Here is a 12,347-nt window from a genome sequence, read left to right as displayed (position 1 = left end):
ACAAGAGATAATAGATCTTACAATGAAAGCAGTTTCTTATCGCTTGTCTCTGCACATACATGTATCAGTTCTCTAAATTATTCAGTTGTTAATATGTGGCAATTAAACGTCAATCTAAACTGAAAACAGTATAATGTGTATCGGCCACAGATTTATCTATGTTTGATTTTAGTCAGCTACTCATTCTGCAAATGGGATACTAGAGTCTACATGTGCTACATGTGACATTATTAGGCAATGTACATCGTGTAATATAGTTTGTATGTGTACTCACAATATGAAGCAATATGATATTAAAGTTTGTATGTACTTAGAATATTATGCAATGTGATGTAATGAAAAACTTATACGGTACTAATTTTGATGCACAAGATGCGCATTTCGACAAATAATGTCTCTTCAGCGATATTGGAAATCTGAAATAACACTAAACTTTCAAGAACTAAAAGGAAAAACAGAGTGCCAAAGACTGTAGCAAAATTCGTCCAAAGATCAGAGCTATGCATGAGGGAGATAATCCTTAATTTTGAAATGAATTTCTAAATTTTATCACAGCAATTAAATACACATCCGTATTTTCAAGCTTGTAGCGAAGTACTTAGCTACTGGACTGTAGAGACATTCGGGGTCCACCAGCAGAGGACTCGACCCAAGGGTCGTAATGTAAAACTTATACGGTACCAATTTTGATGCACCAGATGCGCATTTCGACAAATAATGTCTCTTCAGTGATGCTTAGGCCGAAATATTGGAAATCCGAAATAACAAATTTTTTTTGACACACAGTGACACAGATACAGATGCAAGCGGTGAAGACCAAGTCTTTAGAAGTTTTCCAAACATATATTCATCAGCCCCAGAACGATCCTGGTCTGCACAAGATTAGAGAAATGCAAATCCAGGGATGTGGTTGTAAGAATATATGCGTATCTTCCTTTAGCGATGATGCTTTATACACTCATATCGCTCTCTGGGGAAAGGGGTACGGAATACAAATCCAAACACTCAGTCAACCAAACCCTTTATCGAACACGTACTGCAGTCACAAGGGCGGATCCAAAGACAATTCAAAGGAATTGGGTATTGGACCTTGTCACTGGGTCAAATATTGTCTGACGTGTTTCATACAGATAGTTAGGCCGTTCTTTATACACTGATTTTGACTACGGATTAATCCGTTTACCTGACCAAAGTATAGGGTTAACGGCGGGTGTGACCGGTCGACAGGGGATGCTTACTCCTCCTAGGCACTTCATTCCACCTCTGGTATTGTTACAAACGGCAGATTGATTGATTTAATTGATTTTATATTGTTTAACGTCCCTCTCGAGAATTTTTCACTCATATGGAGACGTTACCATTGCCGGTGAAGGGTTGCAAAATTTAGGCCTATGCTCGGCGCTTCTAGGCCATTGAGCAGGGAGAGATCTTTATGTGCCACACCTTCTGTGACATAGAGCCTCGGTTTTTGTGGTCTCATCCGAAGAACCGCCCCTTTTAGTCACGTCTTACAACAAGCAAGGGGTACTGAGGACCTATTTTAATCCCACGGGATTGAAACGCCAGACAAATGGCGAACGATTTATGGACTTTTATTTCTTTCATTGTTCCTATATCATACATGTAATATTATAGTCGTGTTATTTATTGATACTACTATACTGAAAATATAGACACAAATTGTTGTCAGGGAAACCGTTTGATGAGTGGAGCTTTCATCTCCTTCATCCGCTCCTTTTTTATACCGTTCGCTCGATTCAGGGGAGATTGGTGTAGATTTCATGAAATTCGTGGTTATCTGTTCTTATTTGGAAAATGTACGCCCACGCTATTTCAATAACATTAGAGAGGTCAATGTTTGGGTTTTTTATTTGATAGATAAAGATTTTTTTTTAACCCGTCAACAGCGACATCCTACATTAGGTATACAGGCTTCTCCTTTCGTACAACACTCCACTTTTCCGGGAAGGTATTCGCATTTTGTGGTTCCGATCTTACAGACGGACGAACGGACAGAGGAAGATGATGAGCTGGACTGTAAGGAAAAGAAAAATACACACAGATATACTAGTATTGTCACGAAACTTACTAATTCTATGTTTTCAACATTATAACATTGTATATGTAAAGAATTTGTCGTTTCGTTTTATTTTCGCTGTAAGAGAATTTTGAACAAAACGAAACGGTTTTTCAATGCATCTGGGCAAGGGATTCAGAATAGACGTTTGTTGTTGCATTTGTAATATCGCGTCTCATTTATACTGTCTTTGTTTCTCTCTCATTTCTATCCGTTTTATTTACGTATATCAATTTAATTTCCTCATTGATTCGATATATTCCATTCTTTTAACTCTCAAAGTGAATAATCATAAAAAGACTATACCGAATTTCCTAGTAGAGGGTCGATCACTTTCTTCCAATCGTCCAGGCTCCAGGAGGCGTCCGCTTGTACTATGACGTCATTCACTGTAAACATGGGCGTTCCCGATATCCCTCCTGATAAAAACAACCGCAAGGTCTCATTACTGGGACAAACGTATTGAAATTCTGTGAGATTGCGATAATGATTAAAGAGGCATTAGCTGTCATTTTGTCACCAAAAACTGAGTTTAAGGAAAACTGTTCTATATTATGTACTTCAGTAATAACACCAGTATATAATTATCTCACACACTCTTTAACCTCAAAGCTGGCACATGAATGTGTACTTTTGGTGATTAAATGATTATTGTCTTGCAAGACAATAATTCTCCCTTATATATTTCTTTACACTAAAAGCGGTAATTAACGTAGTTTTATTAGGTTTCTCTTGGTTTTGTACAAAATAAATGTTTTATCAGTAATTAGTATTTATTCCTGTGCCATTAAGAGATTTTGAGGGGAAAACGGTTGTCATCACTTTCACAGTTAATACCCCTTTAAAGGGGCATGGACACGATTTGAGCTGAAAATTTTCAAATTTTATTCTTCCATTTTTATTTTTTACAATGCTTAACTAAAGTATATTTAATGGTCAATAAAAATTTTAATATCAGTTATTGAGTTATAAGTGAGATACAGCACCCACAATTCTTCGTTATGTAAACAAGACTCGTGCCATGATTTTGTTTACACGAGACTGTTTAATAGAAAATAGAGTGTTTAAATCAAAATTAGATGTGCCAAACACTAGAAAATATTTAATTGTGTTAAGAATTCATTTATAAATTCAAAAAAATCTGCAGTAAACGAAACTTTAATGGGTTTATTTAACCTATGTAAACAAAAACATGGCACTAGCCTTGTTTACATAATAAGGACTTGTGACCTCTGTACTGCCCATGTACTTTGGCTACTGACATTCAAATGTTTACTGATCATTAGTAATACCTTAGTTAAGCATTCTAAAATTTGAAAATTTTCAACTCAAATCGTGCCCAAGTCCCTTTAATGTATTGTTCATGATCAGCCATAAATTAAGATCCCATTACACGGTTTTAAGTGGGGAAATGCGACGAAATTCTCAAAATAGCCAATTATCATACTAGACCTCCCCAGTTCTTTTTTTTTTTTTTATAGTACATTAATTTTTTAATGGACTCACGAGTGCATGTGTACTTCCACTCCACACGCGCATCCTCATCAATCATTGGATCGGCCATTTTCTGGATGAAAGTAGTTTTGTGAATTCCCAATCCAGCCGCAATATCGCTCAGCATACTACAACAGGGTCATTGTTTTTATTATCACATACGTTTGCAGATGAATTTTCCCGAAATAACAATGAACTTATCTTAAAACACACCTTAACCCTTGTCTCTTTTCACAGTCATATGAATACGAATACTTTTACAAAGTCTAGATTAAAACTTGCATTTCGTGTCGTCTGTAAAATATTAATACGAAAAGATGATTCGCCGGACGTCCGTCTGTCCGTCTGTACATTTATAGAGAACTGACCTAATGACCTGGATTTCGGACATGGATTTCGTTGCAGTGTTTGACAGGCTGTCTATTTTCTCGTATATCGTCCCCGTCCAGTTATAAACGCCTAATGTGGAGTTGAACGCTTGATTGACTATTTCGGAACCCTGAAATCAGACAACAGTTTACATTAACCTTACAGGTGCATTACCAAATTTGAAGCTACATTTTCGAGTTCTAAGGTGTATATAAGCATTAAGGTGCATTATTGAGCTTTAAGGTACATGACACTACATGTCAGTACGTTAAGGTGCATTTTATAGCTTTACAGGTGTGTTAAAGAGCTCCAAGATGCATATAAAGCATAAAGGTGCATGCATAACAAAGCTTCACAGTGTATCACAGAACGTTAAGGTGCATTACAGATTATTTAGGTGCTTCATAGAGTTAAAAGGTGTATTGCAGAGCTTTAAGGTGCATTTAGATCTTTAATAAATATTACAGAGCTCTCTTGTGTATCAAAGAGTTTTAATATGCATAATACATACATGTACCAATAGCTTTAACCTACTAATAGACACTTATGCTTTAAGTTGCATTATGAAGTATGAAGGTGCATAACAGAGCTCTAAGGTGCATCAAGTTAGTCTGACAACACTATAGGTCACGCGAACACCAATACACGAGATTTGGGAAGCCAAAATTAATATCGGTGAATAAGCTGAGGGTTATAATTCAAGTGACTATTGGTAGAATACACAAATTGACTATTAGTGGAATACACGTAGGTACATTGTACTTATACATATAATTACAATACATACAAAATCAATGTCTCACCATGGCAACAAGAAACGAATTCCTGTGATACGGGAGAGGAAACATGTGCATCCTGAGCGTAAGAACTCCTGGTCCGTAGTGACTTGCTAGTTGTAACAGCGTAGGAAATGTCTGTTTACTGTCTGGACACAGGGGTCCCATAAACGCGTCAACATTGACCGCAGTTAAACCTTTCACCTCTCCAAACACGTACCCCAGTTTCCGTTTGGGTATTGGTACCTGGGCCGCCGTGAGGCAGAAAATCGCAACGAAGAGCACGCATGTATGTACAGCCATTGTCCAGAGCGCGATGTGTTAGTGAAGGGGGACTCTGTATTGTGCTCTGTTGAATGATAAGCATTGTTCTCAATTTCTTGATAGCGTTATTCCGTTATCGCTTGTTTTTAGACAATAGCAACGTTTATTGTGTAGTACAGGTGCCTGAATATAACTATTAAAGTACACGGGCATGTTGTCGAGATGACGTACACGGATTCTGTGTCGGGATGACTTACACGGATTCTGTGTCGGGATGACGTACACGGATTCTGTGTCGGGATGACGTACACGCATTCTGTCATACTCTAATTCCATCTCTATGTTGAAGGATCACACATGTAGTTATACTTCTTTAGTTTCGGATTCGCATCATTAATGTAACGGTCATTCTTACTATTGTACTGCAATATAACAGAACGCCAAACATGACGATTGATTGATTGATTATTGTTTAACTTCCCTCTCGAGATTTTCTCACCCATATGAAGACGTCACCATTGCCGGTGAAGGGCTGCAAAGTTTAGGCGCATGCTCGGCGCTTACAGCCTTTGAGCATGGAGGGTTCTTTATCGTGCCACACCTGCTGTGACACGGGGCCTCGATTTTTCGGTCTTATCTTATGACAAGCAAGGGGTATTGAGGACCTATTCTAACCTGGATCCCCACTGGAATGAAACATGGCGAACTTATCGTTGAAATCAGTGGCGTAGCTTCCATTGAGGCAACCGAGGCAGCTGCCTCGGTAAAAAAAAAAACCCACCTTTTACGTTGTTAAAATGTCGATAGCTTCTGGGGGACTGCGCCCCCCAGACCCCCTGCCTCGGTAATATTCGAACCCAAGCTACGCCTATGGAAATTGTCACACACAAATATACACTCCTGGGGTATTCACCTGTTCGATCATGTAGGAACATCGCCAGTTGTAAGTAAATATCCTCTTTAGAGAAGTCGAGAGGCATAGCCTTCATCGACTTCTCTTCGCAAGCATTCATATTTTGATTCTGGAAACCGTGTAAATGCCGGAGTCGGTGACGGTTGATGCTTCGACCGACGTTTCGACTCAGATGTGCCTGGATTTACGCAATAGACAACTTGTTTTCAAACATTTAGCAGTAATGTACAAAACTGTCACAAATAAATCAACACTTACTTGCTTGTAATCTATTTTCAACATGTCCCCTGTCCCGGGTTTACGTTAACTGGTCTTGGGAGCTGTCACAATAGGGGACCAGTTAAGAGAAAGCAGGTTGAGGTAAACAGAGTTGTGATTTAAACCCGGGACATGGGCATGTTGAAAATGGATTAAAAGCAAGTAAGTTTTGATTTCCTTGTGACGGTTTTGTGCATTGCTGTTAAATGTTTGAAAACAAGTTGTCTATTGTGTAAATCCAGGCACATCTGAGTCGAAACGCCGGTCGAAGCATAAACCGACTCCGGCAATTACACGTTTTCCAGAATCAAAATATGAATGCTTGCGAAGAAAAGTCGATGAAGGCTATGCCTCTCGACTTCTCTAAAGAGAATAGTAAGTAAACTAAAATAAACACAGGTACAACAATATTTTTTTATTCACAGAGAACAGAAAACCGAATACGTCTGTACGGATACTGCGGCTGCGCGGTCGCTAGTTTGGAACGTGGAAGACGTACTGAAAAAAGAAGTTCCCTGACTTAAAAGAAATATTCTGTGTAAATAAATCATGATATTTTGTATAGGTAATTAGAATACACGTTTATGTTAGCACTGTTTTCTTTGAGATTGGTGTAATTTATTTTAGCATGAAATATAAAATTCCTAATTGATTTGTACAGTTTCTAGCGTGTTCTGTGAATACTGTCGTTATGAAAAAGTGAAAATAACGAACAGTGATCAATCTCACAATTTCTATAAAGAAATCAAAATTTGGAGTAAGGCAAACACGGACCCCTGGTTTATACCAGAAGCGGGATCTGGTATCCAGGAGGAGTACGTATTCCCTATTGACTGGTTGCATCCGTCATGAGCCCAATATTTTGATCAGGGAAACGGAGTAATCCGTAGTCAGAATCAGTGTGTAAAGAACGGCCTAATAATTGATAAGGAACACTTTGATCCATGCACTTGTACTTTATGTGAATCAGATCATTATAACGACTATAGAAGTTAGGAAATGCTGACATTATTGTACTTTATGTGAATCAGATCATTATAACGACTATAGAAGTTAGGAAATGCTGACATTATACGAGATGTTGATAACGATATACATACCGAGTTCTGAACCAGCGGATCGATTATATATATACCGAGTTCTGAACCAGCGAATCAATGATATAGACACCGAGTTATGAACCAGTGGATCTATGATATACATACCGAGTTATGAACCAGTGGATTTATGATATACATACCGAGTTATGAACCAGTGGATCTATGATATACATACCGAGTTAAGAACCAGCGGATCAATGATATGCCTACCGAGTTATGAACCAGTGGATCTATGATGTACATACAGAATTATGTGAACCAGCGGATCAATGATATACCTACCGAGTTATGAACCAGTGGATCTATGATATACATACCGAGTTATATGAACCAGTGGATCATGATCAATGATATACCTACCGAGTTATGAACCAGTGGATCAATGATATGCCTACCGAGTTATGAACCAGTGGATCTATTATATACATACCGAGTTATATGAACCAGTGGATCATGATCAATAATATACCTACCGAGTTATGAACCAGTGGATCTATGATATACATACAGAATTTTGTGAACCAGCGGATCAATGATATACCTACCGAGTTATGAACCAGTGGATCTATGATATACATACCGAGTTATATGAACCAGTGGATCATGATCAATGATATACCTACCGAGTTATGAACCAGTGGATCTATGATATACATACCGAGTTATGAACCAGCGGATCAATGATATACCTACCGAGTTATGAACCAGTGGATCTATGATATACATACCGAGTTATGAACCAGTGGATCTATGATATACATACAGAATTATGTGAACCAGCGGATCAATGATATACCTACCGAGTTATGAATTAGTGGATCAATGACATTCTTCCAGTCTGCCAAGGACCAGGTTTTACTGATGACCTTCACAACACCATTGACGGCATACAGCGGTGTTCCGGATACCCCTCCTAGATCAGAGGAATAAAATACTCAGTCTGAGTAGTGATATATCATATAAGTGGAATTTTTAGTGAGACACAAACTTAACGATTTTTTTTTCTTCATAAAAATGGGTATATATAATTAGAGAGCTAATTTTAGCGACTTTATAATTCCAAGAAAGATAACTATTACCTACGATACGGAATAAATTGTTAGCGATATTTAATTTTAACGATCTCAACTCCTTCGCTAATAATACCAAAATAAATCCTCGCTAAAAATTCTACTTATTCGGAATTATCTTACACCGCTACGGTAAATCGACATTATTCACTAAATAACCTGATTCTGTCCAAATACTTGCCCTTCCGTGGTCGTGACCTTTGACCGTAAAAAAGCAAGGTTGTTCTAAGAGAATTTTGTGTCTTTTAAGGGGTGAAAATAGTTTCTAATTTCTTCAAACCCTGACGTAGCGACGACGTCACAATCGAATTGAAAGCAAAAATTTTCTGTGACATTCGGGTTGTGAAATAGACAGTAAATTAAAACACGTGTACGTTTAATAATAGTCGTGTGATAAATAGAATCTTGCAAACGTGATTATGAGGTATGAAATTCGTTACCGGATTTGAATATTTCTCTCACCAAGGCTCGAGAAAAATTAAATCTGGTAACTCATTTCAAAAATTTCATATGCCATAAGCACTTGTTCAAGATCCTCTATTTATTTTCAAAAATGATATCTATTTTTTATATTTACAGTTTACTTTCACATCTGTTGGGTGACTTACGTGTACAGGCGTACTTCCAATCCATTCGGATTTGCATGTCAACCCATGGATCCGCCAGCTTTAGAAGAAAAGCAGATTTCTGTAAACCCATCTGAGCAGCAATGTCTCCCAGCATGCTAAAATCAAGTGAACTTTGATGAAATGAAGCCTCACTTTTAAGCTCTAATAAGGTCTGAAGGAAGTGTTTATCTTGATAGAAGGGTTATTAATATGTTTAGAGTTTGTATACATCGGTACAAAGAAGCTTCGGGAAGACACACCGCGGCATCTGACATGCAGAGACACCGTGAACTTTGACAAACACCGCGAACTCTGGGATGCAGAAACACCGCGAACTCTGGCATGCAGAAACACCGTGAATTCTGACAAACACCGCGAACTCTGACATACACCGTGAACTCTGGCATGCAGAAACACCATGAACTCTGACAAACACCGTGAAATCTGGCATGCAGAGACACCGCGAACTTTGACATGCAGAAACACCGCGAACTCTGGCATGCAGAGACACCGCGGATTCTGGAATGCAGAAACACCGCGGATTCTGACATGCAGAAACATCGCGGATTCTGGCATGCAGAAACACCGCGAACTCTGGAATGCAGAAACACCGCGGATTCTGGCATGCAGAAACACCGCGGATTCTGGCATGCAGAAACACCGCGGATTCTGGCATGCAGAAACACCGCGAACTCTGGAATGCAGAAACACCGCGGATTCTGGAATGCAGAAACACCGCGGATTCTGGCATGCAGAAACACCGCGGATTCTGGCATGCAGAAACACCGCGAACTCTGGAATGCAGAAACACCGCGGATTCTGGAATGCAGAAACACCGCGGATTCTAGCATGCAGAAACACCGCGGATTCTAGCATGCAGAAACACCGCGAACTCTGGCATGTAGAAACACCGCGAACTCTGACATACAGAAACACCGCGAACTCTGACATGCAGAAACATCGCGGGTTCTGGCAGTAAAAAACACTGTGGATTCTGGCATACAGAAACACCACAGCTTTAGAAAGAGACATCGCGGTTTCTGGAAGAGATATCACGGTTTCTAGAAGAGACAACACAGCTTCTGTTTGTTTTAGATATAGTGCTTATCGTATTATGTCTCGTAATGTTCACTTACTCTCGAATCGCTGTCTCTGACATGTTTCTGGTTGACGCGCCGGACAATTGGTAGATGTTGCCATAGACACGGTTCATCCAGTCGTAAACATCACTAGGAGACGTGGACATCTGATCGACGACCTCAGTACCCTATCAATACCAAATGCAGGCATAAACATGCAATTCCCTCTCGATGAAAGCGTAGTAACATAGTCAGAAAAACGCTTATATTGATGGACTCTAGATAATATAAAGCTACGAACTACATTTCGAACCACTTTCTAACTTGAAATGATGATATATGATAAAATTTACCATCGCCGCCAGATATGAGTTCCTGTGATACGGCAGCGGAAACATATGAAGACGTAGCGTAAGTACATCCGGTCCGTAGTGATGCGCCACCTGTTGTAATACGGGAAAAGCCTGTTTGCTGTCCGGACATAGCGGGTCGTAAAAAGCATCGATATTGACAGCAGTCAGGTTTGTAGTTTTCCCGTATGAATATACATATCCCAAAGTGCGAGGCGGAATCGGCACCTCCTGCGCATATGCAAGAATCACAAGCCAGAGCGCTAAAATATATAAGATAACTGCCATTGTTTTAGTAGGTATCTGTTATCCCGACATATGTTAACTCAAAACATAAAATGGTGTCGATAATCTGATGTGGTGATGCCTTTCGATTCTAAATCTGTTTAGATAACAGGTTAAGGGGGTCACGTTCCTTGAATCCTAGATACTCAGTATCGTCATGAACTGGGTAGAAAGTAAATGCATAAACTGGAACGACAGGAGATGAATCTTCCGTAAAGTTCGTATCTACACACGTTTGAAAAGATCGTTGAAAACAATTATCATAGTCGTAAATGTACGTAAAAGTTTCTTGAGAAAAAGAGACGACCAAAATTCATCTGGACGACGGTGAGTATAGTGGCGGATTCCGAGGGGGTGACGGGGTTCGCATGGCCCCGGTCACAATTAGTTTTAATTTAACACTAAGTATGTTTAAAATAGTATCTTTATTTTGCAAGTTTGGTCGTTTCACCCCCACCCCCCACATACAACCTGGCCATAATCTATACATGTAAATGTTACCAAATCAAAGTTCATCCTCTTGGGACTGAAAATTAATACAAGTCACATGTATATAGAGTTACCGAGATTGAAAATCGGACAGTTTTAAACAGATTAAGATAAGTACTAGAAATTCAATGATAATCTATTATTATGATATTGACAATGCATGTATTTGAATGTTGGGAAGGGAGAAAACCAACAGTATTTAATTAAATGCACTGTACAGTGAACTGTCTCCATTGTTGTATCTGGAGAGAGAGAGAGGGGGGGGGGGGTCGGTTTTATTTCTGTTTGCCTGAGATTATGTACTTTTTATTTATGTATTATCTCGATTTCATCCTAATCTTGTAAATTATAAGTGCGCCATATTAAATCTAATGCACAAGCCACAGAAAGACAAAATTGTACAATTTAAAGAAATGTTAATCGATATATCAAATTTCATTAAACTTTACATGTAAAATAACCGACCCTGCAGGTATAAATAGCGACAATGTATATTGTCCAAAGGGGGCGGGGGCATTGCTACATACATGTATGTTCTTGTACTGTTGCCGATAAAGAAAAGTGTAACTTATCTACATTCATTTACAAAATGCGATTATTGAAATAGTAAGTAAGTATTAAATATCATGATTCTGTAGAATATTATTACACTGTAATTGATTTATGAGATGTATATATTTCATTACTACTTTATTAACATATTTGAATAATATCAATATTTCTATCCTAATGTTCAATCATCATTTCAGATTTTTTTCCCCTTTTTAGTATTGCCAATTAAACATGTTTATTCTAATACTAGGTGCTATGTAAGGTGTGTATATAGAGGGGGAACCAAAGGTACAATGTATGATCCCCGCCCCCTTAAGGTTACATGTGCATATATATATATATATGTAGAGAAGAGATATATAAAACTAAAGTGGACCTTCTGGAAAAAATATCATGGAATGGAACCTTGGAAAAATAGTCTGAATATTCTAATTTAACTGTAGCATCGTCAACGTGTTACTATTTTTAAAATGCTGACATACTGAGTATCTGAAAATTTAAACACGTTTGCCTAAATACTGATAATAGAGAGGGAACACACAAAATCGCTTAGTCCCCATTAGGCTTATACTTGCTTCTCTATTCAATTCCCAAAATTGATTTTTATCCTATAACATCACTGATTTAGTTGCATATTTTAACATATTTATTAATATTTCCATA

At 38.4% G+C, this 12,347-nt stretch overlaps 2 protein-coding genes across 2 annotated transcripts; both read right to left on the bottom strand.

Moving 5' to 3' along the window:
* Window positions 1-1,842: 1,842 nt before the first annotated feature.
* On the bottom strand, window positions 1,843-5,085 carry LOC125662244 (uncharacterized). Its single transcript, XM_048894419.2, has 5 exons — window positions 4,744-5,085; window positions 3,940-4,070; window positions 3,584-3,699; window positions 2,384-2,496; window positions 1,843-2,035 (listed from the first exon to the last, which is right to left on the bottom strand). The coding sequence occupies exons 1-5, from the start codon at window positions 5,017-5,019 to the stop codon at window positions 1,901-1,903; spliced, it is 771 nt and encodes a 256-aa protein (XP_048750376.2). The 5' UTR covers window positions 5,020-5,085; the 3' UTR covers window positions 1,843-1,900.
* A 1,466-nt stretch (window positions 5,086-6,551) lies between these two features.
* LOC125662387 (uncharacterized) lies at window positions 6,552-10,782 on the bottom strand. The gene is made up of 5 exons (XM_048894592.2): window positions 10,362-10,782; window positions 10,066-10,196; window positions 8,930-9,045; window positions 8,052-8,164; window positions 6,552-6,649 (listed from the first exon to the last, which is right to left on the bottom strand). The coding sequence occupies exons 1-5, from the start codon at window positions 10,644-10,646 to the stop codon at window positions 6,626-6,628; spliced, it is 669 nt and encodes a 222-aa protein (XP_048750549.2). The 5' UTR covers window positions 10,647-10,782; the 3' UTR covers window positions 6,552-6,625.
* Between the last annotated feature and the right edge of the window lie 1,565 nt (window positions 10,783-12,347).

Source organism: Ostrea edulis, chromosome 8, assembly GCF_947568905.1.
Source record: "Ostrea edulis chromosome 8, xbOstEdul1.1, whole genome shotgun sequence".
NCBI lineage: Eukaryota > Metazoa > Mollusca > Bivalvia > Ostreida > Ostreidae > Ostrea > Ostrea edulis.
Note: the sequence above shows the minus strand (reverse complement) of the source record. Positions and strands in the feature narration are given on the sequence as shown.

Excerpts from the sequence above, each read along its gene's own strand:
- LOC125662244 (XM_048894419.2), bottom strand. The coding sequence starts at position 5,019 with ATGGCTGTACATACATGCGTGCTCTTCGTTGCGATTTTCTGCCTCACG. Across the intron at positions 3,700-3,939 it reads TCCGAAATCCAGGTCATTAG|TATGCTGAGCGATATTGCGG; the intron begins GTCAGTTCTCTA and ends ACCCTGTTGTAG. Across the intron at positions 2,036-2,383 it reads ACCCTCTACTAGGAAATTCG|TCCAGCTCATCATCTTCCTC; the intron begins GTATAGTCTTTT and ends TTTTCCTTACAG.
- LOC125662387 (XM_048894592.2), bottom strand. The coding sequence starts at position 10,646 with ATGGCAGTTATCTTATATATTTTAGCGCTCTGGCTTGTGATTCTTGCA. Across the intron at positions 10,197-10,361 it reads ACTCATATCTGGCGGCGATG|GGTACTGAGGTCGTCGATCA; the intron begins GTAAATTTTATC and ends TGGTATTGATAG. Across the intron at positions 6,650-8,051 it reads ATCCACTAATTCATAACTCG|TACGTCTTCCACGTTCCAAA; the intron begins GTAGGTATATCA and ends TTCTTTTTTCAG.